This window comes from Physcomitrium patens, chromosome 13, assembly GCF_059467195.1.
Source record: "Physcomitrium patens ecotype Gransden chromosome 13, ASM5946719v1, whole genome shotgun sequence".
Taxonomy (NCBI): Eukaryota; Viridiplantae; Streptophyta; class Bryopsida; order Funariales; family Funariaceae; genus Physcomitrium; species Physcomitrium patens.
In genome coordinates, this window is record NC_143422.1 from 12,236,034 (window position 1) to 12,261,472 (window position 25,439).

Genomic DNA, 25,439 nt, shown 5'->3' on the forward strand with positions numbered 1-25,439 from the left:
CATTCATTACATGCTCTTTGGCCTAAATTTCTCCACAAATCATACAAATTTGTACCCTATACATCAAATTTATAAGACTAAATCATCAATCCTAAATAATCCCAAATTCAATACTTCATTTCTTTAAATATTTTTATAGCCAATTTTCAACCTATAACTTCAATTTAAAATTTACTGATCTTAAACCTTGAATGATCTCTACCTACACAAATATATCTAAAATACTTAAAACATTATTAAACCAATCTTTCAACAAGCTATAAACATGCTCAAAAATATTTATAACAAGAATGCAACATCATGACATAAAATTCTTTGCATGCACCCACCTTCTTTTGATTGAATAAAAAAACCAACTAAAATTCCACAAGACATCTAGCAATAATGTATCTAATATGTACATTATCCAACTACACCATGAGCTCTTAATGCAAAGTTTAATCAATATAACTTTCAACCTTCAATATTTCTATCTATATATTAAATTCTTCAAATAAAACTATCATTAAAACAACTCATCTCACAATTGAAGACATTCTGACTTAACCTCTTCTTTATTTTATTTATCCCAAATTTAAACTTACAAAATTGTATATACCATAATTACCTATTTAGGATATTATGTCTATAATGGATAAACCTTATAATATTAATCACAATAAATAATTACCACTCTTATAATTTCCAACTTATCAAAGAAAAATAATTTCTTCTTCAAATCAAACTTGCTAATTCAATTTTGATTTTTTGCTTCTAAATTTGTAATTTCAAATTTAAACTTGCACATTACATGCACTATATATATATGCTATACCTAGAAGTACTTATTACATTAATTCATTACCACACTCTTACAATTTCTAATTTTCCATACAACTTTCATATAAACGTAAATAATAAAGGTAATAAAAATATCTCTCTTTACACCAATTCAAAACTTTGTCAACACCTATGCCTATATTTCTCCACATGATTCAACCATCAAGCAAAAATGCATCCTTCTATCAAAAAATACAAATGCTTCTACAACAAATAATTATATTCACAATCAAATGTTCCAAACTTATTGATGTGAAACTCACAACAATTCTTTAATCTAGATTTATATATTTATTTGTGAGCTAAAATAAACTCCCACTAATTGGTAGTTTACTCTTCCTCACAACAATTAGACTAACTTAGGTATTTAATTAATTGCAAGTATTGCCTTTTTTGAATAGCTCTCTACCTCCTCCAATTTAACCCAACTTAACATAAAGAAATTTCATAAAAAATCATACATGCAACCTTAATCAATTTTAAAAGGTTTCATCCATTGACAATAATTCATTTTGTAACTATAATTCTTTCACAAATGAGAATACATTCACTAAAGTTCATCTAGATATGAAGTATTCATACAACCCTAACTTCGTAAATCCTTAACTTAGCTTCATCCAACTTGATTTTATCCGAATATAAATTTCATACATTCTCGAAGTTCTCATCTGGATATGAAGCTTTTGACGAAGTATGAACAAGCTCATTCCCAGCTCACCGAGTGGAACGGCAATAGCCCAACGAGGCAATGACGACAGCGACGACACAATGTCCAAGCCCAACAATCCATCTTGCAGGGACTTCTCCAACCATTACGGTTCCAAACTTCGCTCCCAAGCCAGCACCCTTCTTATTATAAGCCAAGGTCGACACTACCGCCAACAGCAGCAGCAACACGTCCGACCCCACTTCACTGCATCACTCACCGAAGCCAAACTGTGAGCCAAGACATCATGATCCACCCACAACAACCCAATGAAGAACTATACTAGATGCTTCTTGGATTCCAGTGTGATGAATTCACGGATTGAGATGAGCACCTACTGGACCTCCAACAATTCTCTGCTTCACTGCCTACAAGGAGTTTTAAGAATTGGAAACTGAAATGCTAAATTATGGAACGCAAGAATCAAGTCTGATCCGACCAGACTTGTTACTTTTGGAGAATTCGGTATATGGTAATAAAATAACGGAAGAACTTGTGTGAAAATAGGACTGATGAACAAGAAGAGCATGGAATAATAAGCGGCGCAGTAGCTTGGCCGTGATGAGCAACGACAACGCGAGGTAGCTTCCCACCCAGCAACTGCAGAGCCTGAACCTGCGGCCTCCGTTGGAAAGTTCGCCAAGTCTTAGAAGATCCGGTTGCCCAACCAAGGCCAGAATCCCAGCAACCAGCGCCAGGATTGTCGACGACAGTGGAAATCAGCACGACAGAACCAAGAACCCAGCGGAATAGGGAGGGATCAGCCACCAGATCGGCAGCTAACAAAAGCGGAATCCACAACACAAAGAAGATGCGACCAGATCGGCAGTGAGAGAAGAACGGAAAAAACAGAGACAACCAGAACCCGATCAGAGATAGACGATCAACAATAGTCACTTCTTGTAAGACACGGTTCTGACAGTCTTCCCGACAAAGACAGCTAGGATTGCATTCATATACCATGTAACCCTCCTGCAAAAATCATATGATTCATATTGTTATTCAAACATGATTCATGTGCAAGGACCATATGTAATAAAATTCACCGTACAACATTCCAATATCACGGAAGCATCCTTATGGTAGCCTACCTCAAGAATGATTCGGCCTAGTTTATCATCAGGGAATCGACCTTCTATAGCTACTCCCGACTTGTCACAGGCCTCCCCGTTGTCAAAACATCAAGACGTGATCACAGTGGCCAAAATCACACCTACCTTCTCCACATGCGCATCCAAGTTTCGAACTCTGCAAACATGAAAATTAAAACGAAAACAACAGTCAATGCACATGAGCATTCAAATACATATGCTGCAGTTTCATGACAGTGAAGGATTTTTCCAACCACTTAGAAACTCTATTACTTACTCTCCACATACATAGTTCGACTTATGCTTCTTCATATTAGACTAGCATGTTATTTTATGCTATTCATGCTTCCGCTGAATTTTTTCAGTGTTTGCATTATATGACTCCACGTAACTTATTACTGTAGTCACTTCTTGCTCGGATCCACTTCTGCAACAGAACAGCTATAACAAGCAGTGCCGCCTCGTCCAGAAAACACGGGACTCCAGATCCCTGCCTTTCTGTAGTGTCACCAAAGGAAGAGAGAAACCACACACAGAACACTGGAAAAATACGGGGCCGTCGCTCCAACCGAAGCGTAGACAAAACAGAAACTAGTAGCCATCGACACCACCATAGCACTACCACAGAGCACAGAACAGGAACACAGTCTGCGACACCGTCGCACGCTACGGAGAAGTACCTCGGCGAGAAACTCGGATCTCCGGGAATCAGCAACAAAACTAAGAGAGTAAGATAGAGCAAAACGCAGCCAAAGAAGAGTCGTCCAGTAGCCGACGTAGATGGCATGCAACTCCAACTTCGCAATGATACCCGCTCTAAGATCGCGGTCTTCCCAGGTACAAGAACACAGCTCACCAGTAGTCGACCGCTGGTGAGCTGTGTTCTTGTACCTGGGAAGACCACCAGCGAAGAGAATAGAATAGAATTGGCGAGTTGGAATCCGAAACCAGGAAGAAAACATGAACCTGAAGTCAAAAAAATTCCTAGCTCACAAAGCGAGACGTTGATAGCAGCAACGTGAAAAAAAGAGAACACCTAATTGTGCAACAGCTCAGCAGACAAGGCACAAGGAATCGCGGCAAGAGGAGCGACAACACCGCACGCCCATGCACACAGCCAGAGAACCCCACAGTACGCCCTAACCTCCCCCAAACGCACAAACAGTGATGCGGCGCTAGAACAACACCGTAACGCTCTACAGAATGCGGAGCTTTCCAATCCCACATAACAGACGCAGAGAAACAGAGAGTGCCAGAGAGACCCCAGATCATCGCGGACCCCTCCTCCACGGGATTCCTTCCCGAAAACCTGCATCAGCGCCATCCCTTCTCCACTCCAAGTTCCACTGTTCCCGATTAATTAGTGACCAGTAACCACTTCAGGTTCATATTTATTCAATAATTTATTCAGTAGTGCATATATTGAATAAATTATAATCTTTTTCAAGCTTAACACAACCATATCAATCTTAAAAAAATAAAAATAAAATAATTTTCTTAAAAGCAATCCTAAATTCTAATGAAATCATATAAAACAAATTCAAGTATTTGTTTTTTGAATTGTTAATCTTATATGCATAGTATTAAAAAAAATAAACGTATATTTTTTTATTAATATAATAAATATGTGTGCTATAAAAAATGATGTCAATTCTTTCATTTGAGATTTAAAGACTGTTTATTGCATTTTTTAAAGATATTTTTTAGAGTCTTTCTAATTATTGACTGTTTTACAATTTTTATATTCCTTCTTGATCTATTATTCATAAATTTCTTAACAATGGTAGATACTCAAATCAATTATTTATTGCATTTATGTCTTCCAGAGAATCTATCAAGAATTCTATTACCACCTCCACTTTTTGTTATTGTTAATAAGCTTATAAACTACAAGTTATTTTAAGTCAATGATTTTTAATTCATACTTATTATATTTATTCTAATTTTATTAAAAATATGTATTTATTTGCTTATTTATTTATTAATAATATTTGAAATTTCATTAATAATAAAACAAAATTTATTAACCTTTGGTGCAACAACCATATGTCAAAAACCATATTGAATAATAGTAAAGAAAATTTACATAAGTAATTAATTTGTAATAAACTTACTAAATTACAATTTATATTGTTTTCTTCTAATTCCACTTGCATTGTTCTAGCATAACACTGCATTTTCACCAAACTAAAAATCTTGTTAAAATATGTTTTCTATAATGTTTTAATCTAACATTTATATTAAATTAAAGAAATAAATAATAAAAAACACAGGGTTGTTTTAGAAAAGAGAAACAGACTACAGAAGAAATCTTAGAAAAGGCACAATGTCCAATTTCCATCGTGAAGAATGGACCTCAAATGACAATGTAAATTAGTATTCCAGTTTTAATTTCTTTTTTTAATAATTTTTTTAGAGTATTAATATTAAAATACATGAATGCTTCATAATGAAGCTCTGGCACTTGATACTTTGCCATTAAAAAATTGCTAAATCGCCTTCACGGCACATGTCAGAAAAGGAGATTTCTGGGTGCATCCGAATCGAGCTTTTGTTTAACTTCAAGCTCCTCAATCAACCATCCCTGCCTTAACAAAAAAATTCTGTAGCAGGTGGTAGGATTTATGTAAAGAATGATGTGTAAACTAACTGCAACCAAGTGAGGAACTACTGGTGCAATAAAAATTATCCACAGCGATTGTCGTAAAAAAATTCAATGTATGTTACAACCTAATATTTTGGAATATTTCTTCCAGAAAATTGCTGAATCGATGTGCAGATTCATTGAGGTACCTGTAAAACTGCTGCGATGTGGCCATTCATCTCTGTAGGCTCCTAGCTGCGGAAGAGCTTGAGCAGAGGAGCGACTTTGCGCTTTGCCCGTAACGTGCCAATGGAGAGCAAGTTGTAGAGATATGGCACGATTTCGTTCAGATGTTGGAAGACTTCGTCTATGACCTTCTTGTCTTGGCTTTGGCACATAGCGAGCAGTATCGAAATAGCATACTCTCGTCCTTTTGGCGAGCCATGTTGTAAAAGAGGAACGTACATGGAGATGGCATTCGCGTTGAACATTGCGTCAACACCTTCAGGGTGAGATGCCAGTAAAGCGAGGAGTGCTGCGCAAGAGTCGAGTGTGGAGGGTGATTCGTCTCGGAAGAAAGCAACAAGGAATGGCACCGCACCGGCTTCGATAATCTTGGCTTTGTTGCCGTGGTATCTGGCCAAGTTCATCAATGCGTTCACAGCATCTCTCTTTCCTCTGTGCATGCTGCCTTCCCGAAGCAGAGTGACCAGTGATGGAATTGCATCGAGCTTGCTTCCGATTTGCACTTTCACCTCGTCATTGCTGGAAAGGGAAAACAGTAATGCAGCAGCATTCTCTTGCGCTTCCATCGTATGCCCTGATTTCAAGACCTCAATAACCAAATCCAAGGCATCGGCTGCGACAATTACTCGTCTATTGTCTTCGACAGTTGAAAGGTTTAGCACAGTTGTGATGGTGTGCTCTTGAGTTTTGACATCGGAGGATGATAACAGCGGAAGGAGATGTGGAATCGCCCCAGCTTCCGCAATGCATATCCTATTCTCCTCTCCACTCTTTGAAAGCAAGCGAAGCTCACGGACGACTTGCTTCTGAATACACTCATTACCAGTAGCAAGTTTCTGAACCAAGAATGTCACAGCGAGCTTCGTGGCCTCAAGGTTACCTCCTGAATTGTGAATACGTTGAACTCGAACGCCTTTTCCGTTGTCTTTTTGAGTTCCGTTCTCAAATTCAACATTATTGTCTTCACACCACTGTGAAATCAAACTCTTCAATGCATAATTTGTAATCAGGTCGAGGTGAGCAAGCTTCTGGCGGGTCTTCGGGCATGTTGAGTGTCCTGCGTGAATCCACCTTGTGATGGAAGACCTTTCATACGTCTGTCCAGTTGCAACGATCACAGGATCACGCATGAGATCAAGAGTAATTGAACACAGGTATTCGATTGGAGGGACGACCATCGCAGCGCTTTTATCTGATTCGCTTGTTGATACCTCACTCCTGTTTTCATCACGTCTACTTCTGGAGTGAACTCGAGAAACTTCGTCTTCAACTCCTTCAAATTCCCCCGAATATAGCACATACTTCCCATATCGGACGAAACTAATCAATCCAGCAACCCTATCCTGGATGTTCAAATCCTGTAGTCTACTTTCTTCCGTGCTTATCTCTTCCAACTTATGGATCTCCGTCTCGCAGTTTGCAGCATTAAGCAGATATAGAACGTTGAAGAGGCATTTCAATTGGGATGGTTGAGGAGTCTCTTCTCTTTCCACAAGCTTCAACATATTGACAACGTCTTCACGCAGCTGAACTTCAGCGGGGCTCTGCACAAAACGTGCCCGGATCGCTTGTGCACGCACTAATTCCGTTTGTTCCATAACTTCCTCCGATAGATCCAGAAGTTCCAAAGGAATGGAGCTCAGTATCTTTCCCAAACTTTGAGTGATTTCGTAAAAGTACTGCGCATACGTGCCTTGCTCCATCAGCAACCAAAATCTGCTGATCTCTCGGCACTCTTCAAGCAGCATATAGGTCCTTTGCATCAACCTATACAACTCTCGGAGAGAAATCACAGCTGATGGAGGAAAAGGACGGTCGGACACTTCAATTTCCTCGAAAAGAGTCGCCAAGAGCTCAATTCTACGAACAACGTTCGAGGCATTACGACACTGGCATACTGTCGGCTTTCCGGCAGACGACAAAGTCCTCTTCAGGCTCATTAGCGCTTTCACTAAGGTCTTAGCTGAGGGAGTCACGGGTGGAGGCAATGCAATCGCCTGCCGCCGCCTCTTTATGGTCTGCACGGGGGCAAGGTGCGCCATACTCAACGTCTGTTCTCTCCAACTCCAACCTCAACCACCAAGCGCTCACTCGCCCTGCCCTTTTCCAAACCCTTGCTCTTATCTCGGAATCCAACTTACCACTTCTCCACTCTATAATCGATATTTCTGAAGACACTGACTCCTCGTTGCCATAACCTTATCAATTCCTTCGGAAGCAACAATCGACTCAAAAATCCCCGTCACATCATCGCTCTGCCGCCAGCGCCTACACGTTGTGGTAGCAAAAACAGAGAATTCCGACTCTTTCATACCATCCTGTCAAGCTCGCACCATGAATGAAGCGCGTTTGGCGACGCAAACCATGAACGCCGTGTTGAAGTGGAATCTCTGCGCGGCCCCGACCTCTTCCAGTGTTCGTCGCGCAGTCAACTCAGTGTCCTTCGTCGAAATGAGCGTCCCGCCATTCTCAGTGCGAATCTTTCCGTAATTTGCCTCCACTTTCCACCATTTGACGCGACATCTCTTTTCATCTCGTGCCTCGGGATGTCCAGTAAATCCCTGTTCATCCACTTTTCATATTTTCATCCATTGTTCATCTACTGTTCATCTTTCCTGAATTTTCATTCCCGGGCAGCTCTGCCCCATTTTCGCTGCTGCTGTAGCCCTAATGTCCAGTGTGTTGGAGATAATGGGGTGTGAGGTAAGGTTTTTGTACCTTTTCAGTGGAGGTAGTGTGGCAATTTGCATTTTTGGTTTGTATTTGGCAGTTGTTCTATGTTATTGTGATCGTAGGGAGAAGAAGGTGATGTGCTGCCTGGTATGGTTGCACATTGCTTTTGATCATGGGTTATATAATGTAAGGTTTTAAGCAAACTCCATTGTTGCAGTGTCTCATTGAGATTTTGTTGTTTCATACTATATATTATCTTGTAATTCCTAAAGGATAATAGCTTTTTATGCGAAGTTGACATGTTGGGGGTTTTCTGCATTAAAATAGTAAAATTAAGGGGTCTTTTTTTATTAGAAGAGACAGTGAGTGGTCACAACTTTCAAATCTCAGGATTAGTTGAAATTGAGAAATTTCACATAGTTGGCATTCTAGTCAAGATAATCAGCTAGAAAAACATGAGAAGAAAAAAAAATGAGGTGAAATATTTTGTTTTCTGTTTTCTTTTCTTTTTCCTATATGATATGAAAAGTATTGTTTCTTAAATTTTACAATATATCCATTTTAAGAAATAATTTTGAAAAAAGTTAAAGAATTAAATGAAAAATTTCTAATATATATATATATATATATATATATATGAAGTTATTAAAACCACACCCTACATTACCATCTCATGATCAATTCCATCCATTTTCATCTTTGTCCTTTGTTTCATATCCCTTGTCTTCCCTTCTCAACCCTCATGCCTTATTTTCCTATTTCCGTCCCTTATTCTCTATCTTCCAAAATTAATCATCACATGGTTTGGAGGTGTGGCTTTAACAACTACTTATATATATATATATATATATATATAGGAAATATTATATAGGCCCAAGTTTTTATTAAATCAACCCATTCATCCAAACCATCATGAAAAATAAATAAATAAATAAACAAAAATAAAAACAAAACAAAACAAAACAAATGACATCTAGATTCATTTCTCCATCATTAGATCTACAATCCATGAAAACCAACCACAATCATCATGATTACCATATTTTTCATTAAGAATGGATCTATTTAGTAAAAACATAGATCTATTTAACACTTCTCTCTCTCTCTCTCTCTCTATATATATATATATATATATATAATGATGTTATTATTATTATAAATATATTTTAAGCCTTTAAGTATTATTGAGCTTATTTTTTTATAATGTATTCTTTAAATTTAATGGATTATTAAAATTATTTCATAAATGGTTATTTTTTATTGAAATAATTATTCTAATAACATTATAATTAAGTATCTTGTATTTTATGATTATATGTTTTAATTCAAGAAATTTAAAATATGTATTAAAAAGTAAAAAAGAAAAAAAATAGTAAATTTTATTTTATTTAGTTTTATTTTTATTCGTACATAAAAATTATTTTCCTATCCAATACTATTTTGTATTGAATGTTCCTATGGTTGTTATAATACTAATACTCAATATGTTTATTATTGTCAACTAATGACTACTAATGTATTTATTTATTTACTTAAAATTTGTTCTAGCTTATAGATTTTAGCAAGTATTATATAAAAATATATTAATTCCTTATTACTTCAAATATTTCATAACATAATATATTTTAGAGTTACTTAATTCTATAATATGAGATTATTATAGTATAATATTTAGTATTTAAAAAATATAAATAATTAATTTTAATTTTGAGTAATTTTTGTAAATAAAAATAGAAATTTTCTCTTATATTATCTTTATATTTATTTTATTTTAATTTATAAATAATCCATGTTCTTTCATTTTTAAGTTTGCTGTTATTTGAATTAAATATCATAATTTTAATGTATATATATTTTATTTCAAAAATATAATGGATAATTTTGTAATTATGTTTTTTAAATAATCATAAGAAATTGTAAAGAAGTTTGAAATGTATACTTTAATTCTTAATAAGAGAAAAATCTCAAAACATGTAGTAATAATATATATTATCTCTAAACAAAAGATAAGGAACAGGGTATAGGTAATATGGAACATAAAACAAGGGAGTATGAAACATGGAGTATGAAACAAAGAACAAGAATAAGGAACTTAGAAAAAAGAATATAGAACAAGAAATGAAGAACAAAAAGAAAGTAACAAGAAATAGATAACATGCAATATGAGAGGGAGTTTGGATCAATGACATGAGATAAAATAAATAAATGATGAAATAGCAAGGAGCATGAGTGACATTAATAAAATGGAGGTGGTGCTTTAACAACCCTCTATTTTTATTAGGTATAATTTTTTTTTATTTATATTCAAACAAATTAAGTTTTACTATCAGATTTATTTACATTATTATGTCTAATGGTAGTAACATCCAACTATGCACAACTTATAATGAATTTAGAACTTAATATTACTTATAACATTTAAATGATAAAATAAGACTATCTTTTAAACATCAATTATTAATCTATAAAGCGTAAAAATAACTTTATGTGATAATAATTGCCTTATTAGTGTATTAATATAAAATGTTAATAATATTAAAGTCTATAATCCTACCACACTACTTTATGATTTTTTCAAGTTTTTATGATAACTTTTAGGAATAAATTATGGAGGATGTACATATATTTCATATATATTATTTATATCAAGGAATATATATATATATATATATATATATATATCAAAGAATATATATATATATATATATATATATATATATCAAAGAATATATATATATATATATATATATATATATATATATATCAAAGAATATATATATATATATATATATATCAAAGAAAATAATAAACCAACCTAAATTTTTACTAAATCAATCCAAATTGTCAAAACCATCATCATGCTCTCATCTTCCATCTCTATTCACACTATTTTTAATCCTTTTATCTTCGTTCCCTAAGTAGATTCTCTTAGATCTTGTTTTTAGCTATCTTGTCTAACAACCAAGTACTGTCGCCTGAATTAAGCTTTTAATCTCAAAGCTCTATGCAATGAATTTCTTGCCATATGTCATAGATATATATCTACTATAATTGTTACGTAGATAGTTAGAATTGGATAAAAGTAGGTTAATTTTATAATATCTTCTAGAGAAGTTTCCTAGAAGCTTTCTAGAAACTATTTTGACTTTACATATGTTTGTAGTTAATTGATAGGATAGAAACTTAGTCAATAAGCTATCCATGTGCCACATGTATTGGTAGCTTACAGAATAAATTAACTATGTGGTGGCCATATAAAAAACTTGCCTTACAAGTCAAAATATATATCATGCAAAGTCAACATGTTTTTGGAGGTCTTATAGAATGTCACCACATAGATCCAAGGTAGATAGTATATATAGAGGCAAGAGTGAAGCATTCTTTATTCTTTTTAATTCCTTTCTTGCTTCTACTATAGATTCAAGAGTTTTTAGTTTCTCTGTCTTTTGGCAATAGCCATTTTAATTTCTTTTTAAAATACATACTACTTTATTTCTATTTTGTTACTTTTTTTTGGTCAATTTTTTTTTTGATTTATACATCTTTTTCAATTCATGTCCTTAATAGATTGATAAGAGTAGACTTAGAATATTCGAACTTTGTCTTTTTTTTTATTAAGAGTAGATTATTTCTTTTTCTTTATAAAACATAAATATATTAGAAGTTGTAGATTATCCTCTTCTAAACTAATATTGTTCTTAGTATCTTCTTTATTCTCAAGTCTTCTATTCTGCTTGTTTTCAATAATATTAAACATTTTTTTTTTAAGTGTCATCATGGCAAAGCTGCTTGAAATGAAGAGTATAATAGAATAAATATAAGAACAATTGAGGGAGTTGATGCTTGCAATACATCAATTTAGTTTATTACCACTTGGAGCAACAAAAATGACAAGTGAAGATACAAATATATTTGGAGTTGCTTTAACATCTATACCAAATCACATCTTTTTTTTTCTTATAGTAGAATATCCTTCTAATATTAAAAAACCTAGTTGCCTTATCCAAGAAGTTTTATGGCATAAGATCCAAATTTCAAGGATTTATCAATCAAGTATAACTTGTGATTGAACTTCAATCCCAAAGATATCCAATGCCGAGATCACAAGTTAGATTTATTGATACACTTCTTTCAAATTCAGCATTATCATGGTTTTCATCTTTTTTTGAACAATGAGATTCAATATCGAATAATCTAGAGGCTTTTATGGTGGAATTTGATCCATGTATAGAACACATGATGCAATTCATGTTTCAATTAATAAAATTTGTATCTTACAACAAAGCAATTGATTAGTGACATTATATGCTTTATAATTTTGACAACTAATGACTGATGTCAAGTGGAATGATATTATCCTTGTCATCTAGTTTTTCTACAGATTATAATATGAGGTAAAAAAATTGATGCTTGTGAGCCATTGAATTCATTCACTTTGATATTTTGTATAAAAAATATACTTATTGTACTTAAAATAAAAATTTTATGAGTTATTATTAGAATTTGAGGAAAAAAATAAAAAATAGATTACTAATAGTAGACATGTAATCTAGAATAGAGTTTAGTAAGAAAAAATCATAAAGACTATAATTTTCTAATTAGCTAGTAGTAGAAGAATTACAAAAGAAGTAGTCTTGATGTCAAAAAAAGAAAAAAGAAAATTTAGTGAGATTTAATTATGGTGGGTTTGAAGATTTTTTCCAAATTCAACAAATCCAAGGAGCAAAGTAATTCTTCTAATTTATGGAAGCCTTTCAAATGCAATGGAGGCATCAAATGCACCATGTGAAGTGAAGAAAACAAGATCAACACCTTTTCCCTTCAAAGTACAAGTAGAGAAATGAAATCCTCATTTTTTTGAAGAATTTTATAAATATTGTCTAAATCCTTGTAAGTAAAAAACCTTCATAAAAGTTACAAAGGAGCATAGATTGATGCAAGTGAGCAGTCAATATTAGCATAAAAAGGTGTTTTAAATACAATATTCAAATTAGATTCATCAAAAAGTGTTTTTTTTTTTTTTTTTTTTTTTTTTTTCCACTTACAAAAGCCATCAGCCTTGGTCACAAAATTAGCTCTTGGATGAAGGAAGGTTGTAGATCTACATTAGGAATCTTAGAGATCAAGGGTGGAGATGTGGCCGCCCTTCCACAAGCCACCACTCAATTGTATAAGAGTAATTTGGTTTCCCAAGCCTCTCTCTCTCTTTCTTTTGATGAAGGCAAAACCATACCAAAGTGTGGTCTCAACCTTAATCCTAATCTTATTTTTTTGCTTCTTTCTTGATCTTAGATCTCATTGTGAACTTTAGGAACATAGGAGCATTGATTTTGTGTCATAGGTGGTGCTTGTTGTGGTTTAAAAAGCGCCTTTTTGCAATTAGTGGTCACCAACCACTTCCATAGTCAAAAGGGTTGAAGGGCCTCAAATTTCCTCAATCAGTCTGTGGTTTTTTATGATTTTTAAGTGAGGATTTTTCTTTACATAGCCCTTGTTATTAGCTTTCCAACAAGTTAAGGCTTGCTCAATTTGGAGTTGAATCGAATTGTCGGTGAAGTTTTTAGTGCAAAGGGGGCGGCTGCCTTGGCAGTTTCAATAACCCAATTTTGAAAAGGCAATTCTCAGTGCCACTCAATGGGATCATTTTAAAATTTTAACAATAAGCTTTCCAACAAGTATATTTAATATAAGCTTCCATTGGCATATATTGCATTGAATTTTAGGAAATTTGGAATTTTTAACGAATTTTTGAGTGAAGGGGGTCGGCTGTAGTGGCAAGCCCAATGACCCAATTTTGAAGAAGTATTGCTCGCAGCTCACGTACTAGATTGCCAAGAAAATTACAGAGAAAGAGTGCCTTGAAGTTAAATTTTTAACACAAAAAAATTTATTAGATTTGGAGCTATTTTGAATTTTTGGCAAATTTTGGAGTAAAGGAGAGGTCTTCCCTCAATCTTTGGGCATTGTCAAGGTACTTCCGCTGGTACCTCTCTTTATTTTATTTTATTTTATTTTTATTTTTTTATTTTTATTTTTATTTTTTACAATAACTTGTAACTTCTACATTTCACTTTTGGCTTTAATTTTTAACTTTTAATCTTCTCCGTTTTACTTTTATTTTTTAATTTTCAAACTTTTATTTTCTTTTTATTTTTTACTTTATTTTTACTTTTTGAACTTTACTTTTAATTTTTAATTTTTAACCCAACCTTTAAAAAATTTAAAATTACTATAGATTAAGGATAATAACTTAATTAATTACTTTTACCATCAGTTATTTAAGAAGTAAAAAATTATATATTTTTAAAATTGATAAAATAATAAAATAATAACACATAATAAAAATGACCTAATAAAATAATAATAATAATAATAATAATAAAATAAAATATAATAAAAAATTAAACCAAATTATCTAATTAGAAGTAGAAGAAAGAATTGTTTTGCATAAAGTTAAGGAGTGAATTATCATTATGAATGTAAGTAATGTCAGAAGATTTGATTAATAATTTGGTGTTTTAAGAAAAAATTGTAATAAGTAGATTAAAATTTAATAATATCTTTATTTTAAATTCACATAATTAATTCACTTATTAAGAATTAGAATAAACTTCTAATTAGTGGAGGTTTATTTTAGCTCACAATACTCAATTTATTTGATCTTTAGACATTGAGTTAAGTAATTGATTTTGTTGTGAAGTGTGATAGTTGACTTTTTGAGTTTTAATCTGAGAATCATGTAAAAAAATCTTTAGGTTATTATAATTTAATGATAACATCTACAAATTCTCAATCTAAACATTTGAAAGTAAAAGACATGCAAATTGATGCGATACATTTTAAATCTCTTATTCAATAGGAAAAGACTTGTCGTCATCAAAAAAGAATGTATTTATATTATGGAGAAGCTAAACACACTACTCAACATTGGCAAAAGAAACAATGCCACTACAAAATGAGGAGTATAGCTATCAAAGATGAAAAAATTTCAGAAAATGAATTTGTCCATCTACAATAGGAATCATATACTCAGAATCTTGTACAAATAAAGGTCTTATCTTTTCTTTAGAATTCTCTCTTTATTTTACAATAGATGTATATTTAAGATCTAATAATCACAAAGTATTTGTCTTAATAGATTTAGGAGCCTCAACTTGTTTCTTAGATAAAAAATTTATTAAAAACTATAAAATATTATTAGTATAAAAAATTAAATCCGTACATATAGAAGTCATAGATGGCCATCTGTTATCTTTTGGAGATATTACTCATGAAATGCTTCCTATAGATGTAGCAATAAATGGTCATAATAGTTGCATAATTTTTAATATAATTAGGTCTTCTTCTAATTCGATCATTTTAGATTTATCTTGGTTAGAAAAGTTTAATTCTTTGATAGATTCGATTTCTTATAAACTTGACTTTCTTCAAAGCACTATTAAGAGTTTTGTAAAAAGCTATGACTCTAATATAGCCAAATCCATACTTGTAGTTGCAAAAGCTTTCTTGCATGTTGCAAAAGAAGAATCGCCGTTTGTTATTTATATCACACCCATTTTTAATGGTGGAAAAACTTCAAATAAAATTTCAAGTCAATATCAAGATTTTAAAGATATTTTTGAGAAAAAAATGAAAATATTTTCTTGAAGCATTGTCCATATGATTGCTCAATCAAACTTAAATAGAAAAATTAGCCACCATTTGGTCCAATCTATAATTTATTACAAAATGAATTAGCTAAATTCAAAAAATACATTAACAAGAACTTAGCCAAGAATTTTATGCATCATTCAAAATTTCATGCTAGAGTTTATATCTTATTTGTGAAGAAAAAAGATGGATCACTGAAAAATGTGTGTAGATTATTGACAACTCAACAAGATTACTATCAAGAATATGTACCATTTATCTTTGATATTTAGACTTTTTGATCAACTAAATCAAGCTAAGATCTATACTAAAATAGATCTATGAGGAGCATATATTTGGTCTATATGAAAGAAAGAGATGAATAAAAGACTACATTTTGAACTAGGTATGGACACTTTGAATATAATGCTATGCCTTTTGGACTCATGAATGCATTGATTACTTTTCAACATCATATGAATGATATTTTTTGTGAGATTTTGTTATGGACATATGCATGTAAGCTAATAATTACCTGTATAAATAGGTAGAAGTAAGTAGAAGTGGATAAAAGCAAGTTAACTCTATAATATCTTCTATAGAAGCTTCCTAGAGGCTTTATAGATGCTGCTTTGATTTTATAGGTATCTTTAATTTATTTTTTAGATTGAAAACATCGTCAATAAGTTAGCCATGTACCACACATGTTATTAGCTTGAAGACCAAGCTAACTACGTGGCCCACACATGAAAAAACTTGTCTTGTAAGTCAAGGCACATGTTCTACAAAGTTAACATACATTGGAAGTCCTAGAGAACATTGCCACATAGCTCCTAGTTAGAATGTATATATAGAAAGAAGAGTGAAGCCCTCTTCACTCTTGTCAATTCCTTTCTTGCTTATAGTCTAGTTTCAAGAGTCTCAAGTTTTCTTGTCTTTTGGCAATAAGCCTTTTGAGTTTTTTTTAATATATGTACTTCTTTATTTTTATTTTGCCACTCTTTTTTTGACATGGATTTCATTGGTTTATGTATCATCTTTTAGTTTATGTCCTTGACAGATTGACAAGAGTACAGTTACAGTATCAGAGCTTTGTCTTGTCTTAATTAAGAGTGGATTTTTCCTTTCTCATGATAAGACATAAGCATATTAGAAGTTGTGGATTACCCTCTTCTAAACTGATATTATTTTTAGTATTTTCTTTATTTTTAAGTCCTTTCTTCTACTTTTCTTGAGTCATATTAGATATTTTTTTAAGTATTCTTATGACAGAGCTTGTTGAAATGAAGAGTACAATGGCACAAATGTAAGAGCAATTGAGAGAATTCATGCTTGCAATACATCAATTTAGCTTACTACTATAAGGATCAATAAGAATTGCAAGAAATGAGGATATAGAGATGATTAGAGGTGCTTCAATATCTACACCAAATCATGTCCCTCTATCCATGATAGAACATCATTCAAGTATTAATGAACCAAGAGTTGCCCTGCTCGAGAAGTTTGATGTTATAAGATCCAAATTTTGAGGATTTATCATTCAAGTAAAACTTGTGATTGAACTTCAACCTCAAAGCTATCCAACTCAAGGATCATAAGTTAGATTCATTGGTACACTTCTTTCAAGTTCAGCACTATCGTGGTTTTCATCTTTTTTTTAACAACGAGATCCAATATTGGATAATCTGGAGGTATTTTTGTTGGAATTCCAGTCCATTTATGGAGAACATGATATAACTCGTGTTGCAACCAACAAGATCTATATTTTGCAACAAGATAATCAATCTATAATATTATATGCTTAACAATTTTGACAACTTGTAACTGATATTAAGTGAGATGATGTTGCATTTATTAGCCAATTTTTCTTTCGATTACAATATAAAGTAAAAAAATTGATGCTCAACTTGCATGATCCTCATACATTAAGTCAAGCAATTGACTTTGCTGTGAAATATGACAATCAACTTTTAAAATTTTGATCTGAAAGTCATACAAATGGGCCTCAACATTACTATAATTTGATGGCAACACCAACATCTCCTCAATACATACATTCAGAAGCAGAGGATATACAAATTTATGTCGTACGTTTTAAACCTCTTATCGAATAAGAAAAGACTCATTGTCGTCAAGAAGAATTGTGCTTACATTGTAGAGAACCTAAACACACTGCTCAATATTGTTCAAAGAAGAGACGAAATGACAAAATGAGGAGCACATCTATCAAAGAAGATGATGTGTCAGAAAACAAATTTGTCCAACTATAATAGGGACCGTATAGCTGGAATCTTATATAATTTTTAATGAAGGTGTCAAGGACAAGAACTTGATAAAAACAAATAAACAAGTGAGACTTTTTTCAAAAAAAGATGACAAAATAGAAATAACTAAATATGTATATTAAGAAAGAAATTAAAATGGCTGTTGCCAAAAGACAAGAAAAACTAGAGACCCTTGAAACTAGACTATAAGAAAGAAAGAAATTGATAAGAAGGCTTCACTCTTGCTTTTATATATACTATCTTACTAAGAGTTATGTGGCGACGTTCTATATGACCTCAAAAAATATATTGACTTTGTACAACACATATCTTAACTTGCAAGGCAAGTTTTCTATGTGGGTGCCACATAATTAGCTTGTTCCGCAAGCTACCAATATATGTCACACGTGGTTAACTTGTTGACCAATTTTTAATGTACCAATCAAGTATAAATACATAAGAAGTCAAAGAAATATCTATAAAGCTTCTAAGAAGCTATTCTAGAAGATATTATGAAATTAATCTATTTTTATTTACTTCTATATATTTATATCACCTAAGTAAAAATTACAATAAATATATGTCCATGACCCTTCTAGAGACCAATTCCATGAGGAGCGGTAATGACATGTTGAGGAAGTCTAAGATGCAACAAATTGTATTTGCCACATACTTTGATCTTTATTCTCTTCAAAAATCATTGATAGGGCCTCTCAACCATCGATAGTCTTCCATATTAGGGCAGGAAGACCACCTAATTATTTGATCATTGTTAAGGCCTTCATAACTTCCCTCAAATAAAATATTTGGAACAATATGAGGAGTTGTTCCTACTTCTGATAAAATCACTAAACAACGGGAGTCCCTTCCAAGGTCGTGATATCAAACGTGTTGTATCTTACTATCTATTTGAGAAAAAACATGTCGTTTTTGAGGATCTTCATTTCAATTGTGTTGTCTTGAAGCTTGTAACAATCATAATGTTTCATCCGATAGGTCAGCAAACAAAGGCTCTTTAGTCAAATCCGCTGGTTGTTGGTTCTCTATCTCTTTAGTGTCACAACTACAAAGAAGCTACAAAAAAAGATTGAAAGTAGAATATTATCTTGCCTAGATCTTGTTTCTTTTATAAAGAAGATTTTTATCTTGATTTTGATAGATGTCATTAATGAAAAGCCTCCACTACCTTTATTGCATTTGTAAGATTCTTTGTTGGCTCTCATGTGCATTCACTAATATCATATCCATACTAATTGACAAGATATTTCAATTTATTTTGGCACCGCCTTGAATCTACGACTCCTTTTATTTCGAACTCTTCATTATTGTCTACTTCTATAGGAGGAGGTAGAATTTGTCTTCTTCTTGGTATGTCCACTATCTTGTATGGTTTAAAAAGAGATACATGAAATACTAGATGGATTTTCATTCACTCTAGTAGATGTAAACAATATGAACTAAATTGATTTGTGCAGAAATAGGAAATGATCCAAATAAGGAAATGAAATATCCATAACTTATTTAAAACACAATCTTCCATTCATCTCTTTTTTTGATGCGTACCAGATTGTATGCTCCTCATAGATTTATTTTTGTATAGATCTTAGCTTGATTCAACTTATCAAGAAATATAAATATCAAAGGTAGCATGTACATGTTGTTGATGGTGATTTTTTTGAGTCCTTGATAATCAACACACATCCGCAATGATCCATCTTTTTTCTTCACAAATAAAATTAGAGTTCCTATTAGAGATTTAAAATGGCGTATGAAGTTCTTGGCCAGATTTTCTTCAATATACTCCTTGAGTTCAGCCAACTTATTTTGTGATAAATTATAGATTGGTCCAAATGGCGGTTGTGCTCCTTCTTGAAGGTCAATTGAGCAGTCATAGGAATGATGTTTCGGAAGAGTATTCGCATTCTTCTTCTCAAATACATCTTGAAAATCTTGATATTGGCTTGGAATGCCACTTAAAGTCTTTCCACCAGTAGAAACATATGTGGCATAAATGATTTAAGGTGATCCTTCTTTTGTAGCATGCAAGAAAGCTCTTGCACCTACAAATATAAATTTAATTGTATTAGACTTATGGCTTTCTACTTGATTATACTTTCAGAAAAGTTAAGACTACAAGAAGTTCAATCTATTTTAGGTTTATATTTTTCTAGTCATTATAAACCTAAAATGACTAGAACAAAGAAAGATCTAATGATATTAAATATTACAAAGCTACTATGACCATTAGTTGCTACTTCTATAGGAAGGATTTCATGAATAACATCCTCTGAAGACAATGGACGACCATCTATGACTTCTTCATAAATGGGTTTAGTTTTCTTTACTAAAAGTATGCTATATCTTTTAGTAAATTCTCCATCTAAGAAACATACTAAGGCTCATGAATCTAACAAGGTAGAGGCTTTGTGATGTTTAGGTTCCAAAATAACATTTATTGTGAAACAAAGAGAGGATTTTGAAGAGAGAACAATTCCTTTATTAAGTATTGTACAAGATTCCAATCAAACGGTTCCTATTGTAGTTGGACAAACTTGTTTTCTAACATACTATCTTTTTTAATAGTCGTACTCTTCATTTTATAGTTGTACTGCTTCTTTGGGCAATGTTGAGCAGTATACTTAGATTCTCCACAATATAAGCACAATCCTTCATGACAATGACAAGTCTTTTGTTACTTAGTAAGAGGTTTAAAACATACCACATCAATTTACATATCCTCTACTTTCGAATGTATGTATTGAAGAGATGTTGGTATTGCCATTGAATTATAATAACGTTAAGGTCTACTTGTATGGTACTCAGATCAAAATTCAAAAAGATGATTGTCACACTTTACAGCAAAGTCAGTCGCTTGACTCAATATTTGAGCATCAGATAAGTTGAGCATTAATTTTTTTTTACTTCATATTGTAATCTATAGAAAAATTGGCTGACAAGTGCAACATCATCTTACTTGATATCAGTTATAAGTTGTTGAAACTATGAAGCATACAAAGTTACTGATCGATTGTCTTGTTACAAAATATGGATCTTGTTGGTTGCAACACAAATTATATCATTTTTTCTATACATGGATCAAAACTCTGCCAAAAAAGCCTCCAGATTATGCAATATTGGTTCTCGTCATTCAAGAAAAGATGAGAACCATGATAATGTTGAACCTAAAAAAAGCGTACCAATGAATCTTACTTGCGATCCTAGAGTTGGATAGCTTTAGAGTTGAAGTTTAATTAAAAATTATATTTGATTGATAAATCTTCTAAATTTTGATCTAGTGATGTCAAACTTTTCAAGTAGGGCAATTTTTGGTTCTCTAACACTGGAAGGACGTTCCACTATAAGAGAAGAGACATGATTTAGTATAGATGTTGAAGCAGCTCCAATCATTTCTATATCTTCACTTCCTGCCAATCTTCTTGCTCCTTGTGGTGGTAAATTGAGCTAATGCATCACAAGCATTAACTCCCTCAATTGTTCTTACATGTGTGCCATTGCACTCTTCACTTTAGGAAGTTCTACCATGATAAGAAAAGATGTTTAATATCACTTAATACAAATAGAAGAAATGACTTGAAAATAAAAAAAAATACTAAGAATAATATCAATTTAGGAGACGATAATCTGTAACTTCTATTGCGCTTATGTCTTATTAAGAAAAAGGGGTAATCCACTCTTAATCAAGATTAGACAAAGCTGTGATATTGTAAGTGCACTCTTGTCAATCTATCAAGGACAAGAACTTGAAAAAAATAAATAAACAAGTGAGACTTTTTTCAAAGAAAGATGACAAAATAGAAATAATTAAATATGTATATTAAGAAAGAATTTGGAATAGCTATTGCCAAAAGACAAGAAAATTAGAGACCCTTGAAACTAGACTATAAGCAAGAAAGGAATTGACAAGAGTCAAGAAGGCTTCACTCTTGCCTCTATATATACTATCTATCTAGAAGCTATGTGGCAACGTTCTACAAGACCTCAAAAAACGTGTTGACTTTGCACAACACGTATTTTAACTTGCTAGACAAATTTTCTATGTAGGCACGACATAGTTAGCTTGTTTCACAAGCTACCATCATGTGTGGCATGTGATTAATTTGATTACCAAGTTTCTTACCTATCAATCAAGTATAAACAGATATAAAGTCAAAGTAGTATCTATAAAGCTTCTAAGAAGTTTTTGTGGAAGTTATTATGAAATTAGTCTACTTTTATCTACTTCTACCTATTCATATCACCTAGGTAACAATTACAATAAATATATGTCCATCATAGATGGTCCTTTCTCTCCTCAAAATCCTCTCTTTATTTTATAATAGATGTGTTTTTAGGACCTTATAATTATAAAGCATTCACCTTGATAGATTTAGGAGCCTCAGCTTGTTTCTTAGACGTAGAATTTGTTAAAAGTCATAAAATATCGTTTGTACAAAAAATAAAACTTGTTCATGTAAAAGTCATAGATGGTCGTCCGTTGTCTTGTAGAGATATTATTCATAAAACACTTCCTATAGATGTAGCAATAAATGGTCATAGTAGTTGCATAATCTTTTATATAATTAGAATTTTTTTCAATCCAATTATTTTAAGTTTATCATGGTTAGAAAAGTATAATCCTTACATAGATTGGATTTCTTATACTCTTCACTTCTCTAAAAGCATAATTAAGAGTAAAAATAATCCAATAGAAAGTATTAAGTCTAATATAATTAAACCTATGTTTGTAGGTGCAAGAATTTTTTTTACATGCTCCAAAAGAAGGATCACCTTGTGTCATTTATGCCACACCTATTTTTAATGATGCGAAGACTTCAAGTGGCATTCCTTGCCAATATCAAGAATTTTAAGATGTATTGGAGAAGAAAAATACGGATACTCTTCTAAAACATCGCCTCTATGACTGCTCCATTGACCTTCAAGAAAGAGTTCAACTGCCATTTAGACCAATCTATAGTTTATCACAAAATGAATTGGCTGAACTCCATAATTATTTGTGAAGAAGAAAGATGGATCATTGCGGATGTATGTTGATTATCGAGGATTCAATAAGATCACCATCAAGAATAGATACCTTCTATCTTTCATATCCAGACTTCTCGATCAAGTGAATGAAGCAAAGATCTACACAAAAATAGATCTACGGAGAGCATACAATCTAGTACGTATTAAAGAATGAGATGAATGGAAGATTGCATTTTGAACTAGGTATGGACATTTTGAATACAACGTCATGCCTTTTGGACTTACAAATGCATTAGTAGCTTTTCAACATCTATTGAATGATATTTTTTGAGAGTTTTTAGACGATTTTGTTATCTATTATCTAAACAACTTCTTTATGTATTCTAAGAATATAGATAAATATGAACTTTATGTTTGTCATGTGTTACAAAAATTAAGAGAAGTGGGGCTCTATACCAAGATAGAAAAGTATATATTCTACACTACTCAAGTCAATTTCTTAGGATACATCATTTCAAATGATAGACTTATGATGGATCCTAAGTAAATTCAAATAATTATGAATTAGAAGATTTTAAAAACGATAAGAGATGTCTAATGCTTTTTAGGCTTTGTCAACTATTATCAAATCTTCATCAAAGACTTTTCTCGAGTTGTAGCTCCACTTACACATTTGACTTGCAAAGTCAAACTTGAGTGGATTAAAGAGATTGAAGCATTTTTTGAAACTTTCAAGTTAGTCTTTATTTCTGTACCAATCTTCTATCTTTTCAACTTTTCTAAGGCATTTTTTACGGAAATAGATGCATTAGAGTTTGCTTTGGGTGTTGTATTATTACAAATGGGAGTAGATAATAAACTTCACCTAGTAGCTTTTCATTTCAGAAAGTTTTCAACATCCAAGATTAACTATGAAATCTATGACAAAGAGCTTCTTGCAATTATGGATTCATTTTAAGAATGGCATCATCATCTAGAAGGCGCTTCTAATCCAGTCATTGTATATACGGTGTCGGGGTAGAGAGTGTTTGTCTCAAGAAAGGGTTGGGCTTCTAGCTGCCACTAAATACTCAATCAAGTCTAAGATATAAAAATACCAAGTTATATATATATATATATATATATATATAATATTTTCTCTTTTTAGAAAATTACATCAAAACACAAGCCCAAGTACCAAGAAAACACCCAAATGTATGATAAAGATCTTAAAACCTTATATATCCTTATGAGAGATGTTTCCTAAACTTCAACAGCTCATATCTCACGATTAGATCATCCAAACAACCTTAAATTTTATATAAAGTATTGATATACTTTCAAAAAATTCCACACAAAAATTCAACTGCAAATTTGTTACGGATCTTGAGATATCGCCAAAATCCTAATAGTAGCTTTAAACCCTAGCTTACATACATCCATGTGCTAATTTCTTTATATCTCACAACATAAGTACTCAAATACCATGAAACTTTAATCTATAGCTTTTTAACTTAATAACTCACACTTATGGAAATTTTGAGCTAAAATTTCGTCTAAGAACTTAAGATATGACTCCAACCATTACTATCAACAAAATGACTCACTTACTGCCTTTGAATTACATGTGCTGCCTTCAAATGTCTATAATTCCTTCACTTAGACTTGAAATTCATCAAACAATATATGTAAAGTGTAGCTAAGAAAGTATCTTTTCCAACTCAAGTCGCCGATCTTTCATTGCTCTCCGTACGCATATGTTATGCTTCAAAGAGTGACAGTAGGTACAAATTTGACACCTTAACTTTGAACACCTATATCTCCTTCACAAAAATTCGAAATCACACAAACTCTTCAGCCAAATTATACCCAAAATCCTGAACTTGTTGAATCTAGCCTCCAAAGTACGAATGCATTCGATAGAGAAACCCTAATTCCTAATAAGGCCATGGGCAGCCTTCTTGAAGCCCATTGGGCATGGCCTTTGACCAATAGGGATGAAGTTTCTCATTCTTTGCCTTCATCCAACCATGCCTTGCTTTCATCCCTCCCAATAAGCCTCCTATTAGTTAAGATTTTCTTCTTTAGGCTCTAATCTCCTTTAAAGGCTTTATACTAAACATTTAGGTCTTATAATTATTTTAAATGTTATAATCAAAAAAGATAAAACTCAAAATAAAGTTTTTTAAATCCACTCTCTTTAAATTAATCTACTAACCATTCTAACATACATATAGATTTATTAACATATAATATATTTTAATTAATTTTTACATATTATAAGCTTTTATAGTACAATAATGTTGTATTCAAAATGTCCATACCTTGCTCAAAACGTAGTCTTCCATTCATCTCCTTCTTTGATGCGTACCAGATTGTATGCTCCTCGTAGATCTATTTTTGTATAGATCTTAGCTTGATTCAACTTATCAAGAAATATAAATATCAAAGGTAGCATGTACATG

At 32.3% G+C, this 25,439-nt stretch overlaps 3 protein-coding genes across 3 annotated transcripts in view; all 3 read right to left on the reverse strand.

Annotated features, from left to right (window-relative positions):
- Positions 1-1,325: 1,325 nt before the first annotated feature.
- Positions 1,326-3,940, reverse strand: LOC112290216 (uncharacterized). Its single transcript, XM_090255083.1, has 4 exons — positions 3,685-3,940; positions 3,009-3,507; positions 2,743-2,773; positions 1,326-2,497 (listed from the first exon to the last, which is right to left on the reverse strand). The coding sequence occupies exons 1-4, from the start codon at positions 3,938-3,940 to the stop codon at positions 1,973-1,975; spliced, it is 1,311 nt and encodes a 436-aa protein (XP_090111209.1). The 3' UTR covers positions 1,326-1,972.
- Positions 3,941-4,995: 1,055 nt separating this feature from the next.
- Positions 4,996-7,764, reverse strand: LOC112290633 (U-box domain-containing protein 1). Its single transcript, XM_024537122.3, has one exon. The coding sequence runs from the start codon at positions 7,486-7,488 to the stop codon at positions 5,452-5,454; it is 2,037 nt and encodes a 678-aa protein (XP_024392890.1). The 5' UTR covers positions 7,489-7,764; the 3' UTR covers positions 4,996-5,451.
- The window catches only part of LOC141044409 (uncharacterized), a 64,767-nt gene continuing 46,927 nt past the window's right edge, over positions 7,600-25,439 (reverse strand). The window contains exons 2-3 of the mRNA XM_090255084.1: positions 7,810-8,018; positions 7,600-7,701 (exon numbers count right to left, since the gene is read on the reverse strand). Of these exons, the coding sequence (XP_090111210.1) occupies positions 7,600-7,701; positions 7,810-8,018 (311 nt within the window). The remainder of the gene's footprint in view (positions 7,702-7,809; positions 8,019-25,439) is intronic.